Source organism: Castanea sativa, chromosome 11, assembly GCF_040712315.1.
Source record: "Castanea sativa cultivar Marrone di Chiusa Pesio chromosome 11, ASM4071231v1".
NCBI lineage: Eukaryota > Viridiplantae > Streptophyta > Magnoliopsida > Fagales > Fagaceae > Castanea > Castanea sativa.
Window position 1 is genome coordinate 22747512 of NC_134023.1, and position 7851 is coordinate 22755362.

At 41.2% G+C, this 7851-nt stretch overlaps 1 protein-coding gene across 1 annotated transcript; it reads right to left on the minus strand.

The window, feature by feature from the left end:
* Positions 1-6578: 6578 nt before the first annotated feature.
* LOC142616241 (uncharacterized) lies at positions 6579-6983 on the minus strand. The gene has a single exon (XM_075789124.1). The coding sequence runs from the start codon at positions 6981-6983 to the stop codon at positions 6579-6581; it is 405 nt and encodes a 134-aa protein (XP_075645239.1).
* Positions 6984-7851: the final 868 nt, after the last annotated feature.

Below are 7851 nucleotides of genomic sequence, written 5' to 3' on the forward strand. Positions count from 1 at the left end.
GCCATCCTATCCAACCTTCTCTATGGCCTTCTTAGCCTCTTCCAGCTTTTTCTTCAAGACCTTAATCTGCTCTTCGGCTACAGTTAGCTGGTCTTCAGTCTGACGGAGTTGTTTGCGTTGACTCTCTGCCCGCCTCTCAGCTCCTTGCAAGGTAGCCTCGACACTCTTCTTATCTTTGTCAGCCTTGGTTAGCTTGGTGTTCAACTTTTGAATCCTTTTCTCGGCTACATTAAAGGCATCAACAGCAGCAATGCGCCTCCCCTCCTCATCCTTCATTTTCCTGTGGGAGCTGTTCACTAACTCCTCGGCCCTATGCGCAGCTTGAACAGCCTTTCAAGGAAAAAATATAATAATTGGATAAAAGCAATTATGACCTTAAGTGAAAGAAAGTCAATTAAAAGACTTGCCACTGCAAAGTCCTTCTTTAGACTGAGAAATACTTCGTGTCTCTTCATGGACTTGAGATCGGCCATGTCCCCGGGCAGTAGAAGGGCCTGCTCTACGGCATTGGCCACATACCCGACCTTCCCATGCTGGAAGTCCCTTATAGAAGCATTTGTTGGAAAGGGAGCTCCGTCCAACACCAAGGGAGTTCCAGGCTGGTACCTTAACTTGGTGGTCATGCCCCCTTTCCACCATGGATCCTTCACTTGAGGACCTTGTATAAGCAGTTTTAGCCGCCTTGGCCCTCTTTTGGGGCTCAACTTTCTTGGAGGGAAGGCTCTTTCCTTCCTCAACCACCTCCTTACCCGTCTGGTCCCTTTTCCTCTTCTTGTTAGTGGGATCGGGTTGGAAAGCCTGAGTAGATGGAGGGGTGGGAGGCTTGGTCTGGATTGCCTTTTCGGGCACATTGCCTCCTGCATAGGACTCTAGGAGATCTGGGAGGCTTGACTTGGTTTTGCATTGTAGCACCATAGCATCAAGAATAGTTGAAGCTTCTTGGAGGTGGCTTACTTGGGCTAGGGAAAGTTGGCTAAAATCACCAGCTGGTACTTCTGGGGATTAGGGCTAGTTGAAGATCTCTAAGTCGTCCTCAGAGTTTGAGACTTCAACCAATTTTTCTTCTTCTTCCTTGATAACTTGTTGGGAGGGGGTTGCTTCTTCCTCGGCTATGTACTGAGAGGGTAGTTCTACTTGTTGTACACCTTCTAGAGCAAGGTCAGGGTTAAGAAAACCCAGTACGACGATGTTGATCAGGTGTAGGCGGCGATCTTTTGCTTTGATTACGTACTTGGGCTCCTGGAAGCTGGATGATAGAGGATTGTAGTTGAGGATGAGGTGGGCTACTCTTAATTGTCCGTCTTTGTGGACAAAGATCTCGACCTTGAGTATTTTTGTCAAATTAGGCTCGTTGACAAGGCTGAAGTTCGGGATAGCAAAGTACTTGTCTGCAAATTCATCAAAAGCAAAAACATTGTTAGAAAATAGTGCAGATAAAAGAACAATTAAATTACAAGTACAGATAGAAGAAAGTGAGTACAGAGAATGTTAGTAATAAAGAAAAGTGTTGTTAGAATAGTAGACCTAGACCTAAGTACCCCACCTAGTGTCCCATCTCTAGTCGGACAGTGAAGCACATCGTGACACTCCTTTGAGATGATCAGATAATCCTTATTCATACCCTTGTTGGACTTAGGGAGACATGATATGAGCCTAACCGTGGGAACTCTAGATTTTAGGTAATACCGCTGCCCTGTTAGTTTATGACAATTGTAAATCCAATTAACATCATGATGGGTGAGGTTCACACCCATCTTCTCATTGAGGGCATCTACACTACCTAGAATCCTAAACATATTGGGGGCGCACTAGGTGGAGGAGAGTCTGTGAGCAATCAAGTAACCCCTGGTTACTCTACCTATAGGGATTCTCATCCCTCCCTCTATAAAGACGATCATAGGGATTGCTACTTCTCCCTCCTACCTCATAGTGTGCCATTCCTCCTGTTTGCAATACCTAATAGAAACCCTGATGGGATTCGATATTGAGCTTTAAAGCTCTCTCTACCCTTTGGGGTGTATACTAAGTAAGCAAATCTACCCATATGAAAGAAAAATCAAAGGTAGTAGAGAGACGAGGTGAAATTGGACGAGCCGAGGAAGAAAGGGCTCTAAATAATAAATAAATAAATAAAAAACAGAAGAGAAGAAGAGAAAAAGAGAATACTAAAGATGACTTACGAAAGGGAAGAAGGGCTCCTTAGACTAGCTCTTGAGATTTGAAATTGCAAAAAGTGAAGCAATCGAAACTTTTAGGCAATATATATATATATATATATATATATGAGAGAGAAAAGCAAGCGGGAAAATTCCCGCTCAAGTTCCAATAAAAATTTCAACTAATGGATCTCCATTGTACCGTAGAACATAGGGAACATGGAGCCGCAAAAAATAAGTGCAAGCGCGTCCCGGATGCCGAAACATTAGCAACGTGCTTTTGGGCAATTGAAAAGTCACCTGCACAGACAGAGATGATGTGAGGACAAAGTAGAATAATTGCTATAATATTGAAACCCTCCTTTTTTTTTCGATGAGCAAAAGAAGGGAATTTCGATGAGCTATTGTGGGGATGGAAGGCCCAGGGGTGTATATTGGGCCGTGGGCCTTGTCCGAGGACATTCGGTAGTTCGAGAATAGTTAGACCTTAGCTAAGACGTACAAATTAGTAGGCTATGGAAGGATTTTGGCCATGAAGGTTTGAGAAGGTAGTCTGAGGAGAAATGCCTCCTCGGCTAAGCAAAGCAGATGTTAGAAAGTTTGATTTGCCATCAAGAGCAACACTCTGGGCGATTCTATTAGTAAGGATAAACATTAGGAAAGAATAGGATCAAGGGAAGCGAAGATATATCTAAGAGAAAGTTACTACAACTGCATTAAATGCTCTGCAACTAACTCTCTGACCGCATTAATATGGAGGTGATACCTGAACAGTGATATTCAGCCTTACAGCTACCCCCAAAGATTTCAGCAAGGTGCTGATGGGACAAGGATCAAGGCAAGCAACTTGAACTACACATGGAGGGTGGAGATAAAGCAAAACAAGAGAATATAAGGAAGAAAGACCCCATCACAAGGAGATCAGAGAATATGTAGAGAAAACACTATAGCAATAAGAACTGTAATTGTAACCAAGTCCAAGAGAAACTTATACAAGAACTACTCTCCTCAGATGTTGCCGAGGAAGATTTTCTGTGCACAAAATTTGTTTATCTTTGTTTCCTTGATATCTTTAACCTATTATGATTATTGTCCAACTCATTGAAGTCTAGTTTCTAACCCACTCTCTACAAATTTATTGTGTTGGACTCTTTGGGCCTTAATCCTTTTACCTTTTGGGCTTAAGAACCAAACCGTGCCCTTACAGTGTTTATTGAGAGAGAGACAATAGATTTGTTTTTTGGATGTTTTATGCAATAACATGTTCTAATTTTTTATTTTTATTTTTATTTTTTTGGTGAAACAGAAGCATTCCATTCAATTAATCAGAGAAATTAGCATCTTGGTACAAAGCTTCCCTAGCTATTGGAGGAACATCTTCCATCCAAAACAAATCATGACTAATATTCCTAGCAAATTGAGCTAACTCATGAGCAACCCTATTCTCCCCTCTCTTAATACATTCAATCCTTGCCCATTGTAAATTTCAAATCAAATGATGAATATCCGCAGTTACATTCCCAAGCATAGAATGATCATTCTGCAAAGCTGAAATAGCTTTCATAGCAGAGCTATTATCCCTTTCAATGACTAATTCAGAGAAGCCAGCATCTATGGCAAATTCAATAGCTTTTCTACATGCAAGTAACTCGGCCTCATTGCTGCAAAATACCTTAGGTCCCTTAGCTGCCATGGCTGCCATAACCTCACTTTTTTCATTCTGAATGACTGCTTCAAAGCTAGAGCTGTTGACGGTCGAAAATAAGGCTGCATCAAAGTTAAGTTTAAAGACCGAAGGTGGAGGGGGCTGCCCGGTATCTCGAGTAGACTGCCTTCCATTTGCAGGTCATATCAGTGCTGATGCAGTTCGAAATTCCTCAAGAAACTCCCTTGCCCGATTATTAAGCCACCCTGGATCATGGAACTTACCTCCATGCACAACTTGATTCTTTTGATTCCAAATCAACCATGCTGGGACGAGCACTACCTCCATATCTTAAGACTTAACCCGATCCAATAAATACTCCATTAATTGAACCATATCAGCCATACCTGACCCTCCCTTCTGCAGAATTTTAAAGCTTCCCGCCCATACATCTCTAGCCGCATCACATTCCCAAAGAGCATGGACAACTAATTTCGGAAACCTCAAGAAAATTGGGCACATCGCATCAGCAATGACTCTTCTCTTTGATAGGTTCAACTTTGTTGGCAAGATTTCATTACAAGCTCTCCACCGAAACACCTTGATTTTATTAGGAATTCGAAGCTTCCAAAGTGCAAACCAAATTCCCTTCCCAATACAGCCCCTAGAGCTCTCAGCTACCCATCCTCCTCTCAAAACTTCCTTAGCCACCTTGTATGTGGATTTAACAATAAACATCCCTTTCTTTTGGTGCATCCAGATCATAAAGTCCTCCACATGTCTTTGGCTAAGCTGTATTCTACATATAGCTTCGGCATCTTCTTTTTCAAACATATCCATGATAAAGTCAAACCTCCATGCATGCAAGTCTTGATCAATTAATTCAGCAATAGTCACCTCTGAAACATCATCCTTAACTAGATGCAAAGGCGCATTTGTTGGATAATTCGGTATCCATTTATCTGCTAGAATCTAAATTGAATGGCCATTCCCAACTCTCCAACAACACTCAGACTTCAAGATAGGAAAAGTAGCCACAATACTCTTCCAAACAAATGAACAATTTGGGGACTCCTTGGCATCAAAGAGATGAGTTCTTGGGAAATATCTAGCTTTAAGGCATTGATATACTAAAGAATTATTATCATGCAGCAACCTCCACCCTTGTTTAGCTAACATAGCTAAATTAAAAGCCCTTAAATCCCTAAAACCCATTCCTCCCTTCTTCTTTAATAACGGCAATTTTTCCCACCTTTGCCAATGAATTTTCCTTTCATTCCCCCCTTGTCCCCACCAAAATTTAGAACACATTGCATCCAGTTCATCACATAATTTCAAAAGGAGTTGGAAAAAACTCATGGTTTAAGTAGAAATAGACTGAGCAACTGCTTTAATAAGAATTTCCTTACCGGCCTTAGACAACATCGTCCCTTTCCACCCCTGCAGTTTTTTCCATATCCTATCTTTCAAGTATGAGAACGTGTGATACTTTGTTCTCCCTACTAAGGTAGGAAACCCCAAATAAGACTCAAACCGGTTCACTTCCTGCACTCCCAAAATCCTCAAAATGTCTTGCTTCTGACTAGCTGAAGTGTTACTGCTAAAAAAGATCGAAGACTTCTCCAAATTTATGCACTATCTCGAGGCATTAGCATAGGTCTGAAGCACCTCAGAAACTACCTCCACCTCATTTTGTGTTGCCCTTCAGAACAAAAGGGAATCATTCACAAACAATAAGTTAGAAACTTTCGGTGCCCTTCTGCAAATGGAAGCGCCATGAATTTTCCCATCAGTCTCTGCTTTGCTGACATCCAACTTCAAAGCCAAAGAACTTGTTTTGCCCTTCTTCTTGGCATGTATAGAATGCAAAACCTAATATGCCACAATAAAATTATTTGTAATAAGTCTACCTGGCATAAAAGCGCTCTGAGTTGGAGAAATAATATCAGGAAGCACTTGTTTCAGTCTATTTGCAAGGACTTTAGAAATAACCTCATAAATGACATTACAAAGGCTAATTGGTCTAAATTCAGTCATTTTCTATAGATTCTTCACTTTAGAGATGAGCACAATATTTGTATGATTTAAATCAGGTAACATAACTCCATCATTCAAAAAATCTAACACAACATTCAATACATCACCACCCACAATATGCCAGAATTTTTTATAAAATAAGGCATTCATACCATCAAGTTCAGGTGCCTTTGTTGGTCTAATCTGAAATACAGCTTCCTTGATTTCATCAGTAGTAAAATCCCTGGAAAGCATATCCTGCATGTCTGTAGTTACTTTGGCCGAAATTGTGCTTAAGCATTCCTCCATTTGATTGCATGAACCCGCACAAAAGAGATTATCAAAATAATCAACTACAACTCTGGCTATATCCTCCACCTCCTCCACCCAATGCTCCTGTGGATTCATGATGCCCTTAATATAATTCCGTCTTTGCCGTTGTGATGCTTTTGAATGGAAAAATTTAGTATTTCTATCCCCATGTTTCAACCATGCAACCCTAGATCGTTGAGCCCAATAAATCTCCTGTTTTAACAAAAGATCATCCAGTTGTTTACTGATCTCCAAATACTTCACCTTACTCTCATCAGTAGTGTCAGCTCTATTAATTCTATCAAGCCGATTTTGAAAGGATTTAATCTCTTCCTCCTCAGGTCTAGTCCTTGTGTTTCCCCACGCCTTTAAATCATCACCACAATCCCTTATTTTTGCATGCACAACTGCCAACCCGAATCCCCACTGCCTGCCAAACTCCATGCTTGCTAAACCTGAGCCTCACATTCATCCCATAACAACCAAATTTCTTCAAACTTGAAACCCCGATCAGCTCTATGATGTTTTTGTCTAAATTTTTGAACCTGGATAGCAATAGGAATATAGTCCAAAGCATGAGGAAAAAGATGCACTACATTGCTGGCCTGAAAGTTTTCAATCCACCCCTTCGTTGCAACAACTCTATTAAGTCTCAATTTAGTATTTGCATCACTGGGTCTCTTGTTAGTCCAAGTAAATGGGTATCCTTTGTAACCTAGATCTTCTAATTGACAACTCTCCAAAGCCTCCCTAAACACATTAATCTGGGCAATATGTGGCTGCCTTGTGCTTTGCGTTTCCAAGTAATGGAGTATAGCATTAAAGTCTCCAAAACATAACCGTGGACCCTCCATATAAGTCTTCAAATGTTCCAATAGCTTCCAAGACTTAAATTTTTGTTGTCACTGGCCAACCATAAAAGCCTGTCATGAACCAAACAAAACCATCTTCCCCTATTACTTTAGCAAAGACATGATTTGAAGTATAATTAATCACCTCTAACTTAATATCATCATTCCATAAAAAGGCTAACCCTCCACCGGAGTCCACATGTTTAACAATTATTTTATTCTGAAAAGGTAAGTTACCGTAAAGATTATTAAAACCCTCCATATCCAACCGTGTCTCCATAAGAAAACACACCATGGGAGCTTGTTCTCTCACTAATTTGCAAAGGCTACGTCCTGTCCAAGGGTTCCCAATCCCTTGACAGTTCCAACTTAGGATCCTCATTGCTCCCGGCAAGGGTGGCTCTCCACCCCTGCCGATATAATATTTTCAACATCATCTCCACCCCGTATCTTTCCACGCTTAGTCTCCCTAATATCAAAGTTCTCACACTGCTCTTCCTCCCTATTAGACTCACTACTTCTTTTCCCACGGGTTGGTAGAAGCAAGGCTTTTGACAGTCCTCCAAGCCCAAAATCCATTCAATTAAACCTGGTCCAAGTAGATCTTGGCTTTAAATTATTAGGCCCAGCCTTATCCATTCCATGATCTAGTCCACTGGAATCAACCCCGAGCATCCCTTCCTCAGTCTTACCCGTTGCCACATCAATTAAATCCAATCCAGTTGGCTGCACCATCAACTCTCTTGTCTGCTCCACATCATCACCCTTAAAATCCGGACCTAATACCATCCTCAAAGAATTCCCTTTCTGGATGTAAGCTTTTCCTCTCATGTCCACGTTATCACCTTCCTGGAAAATAGGCGACTGGGAA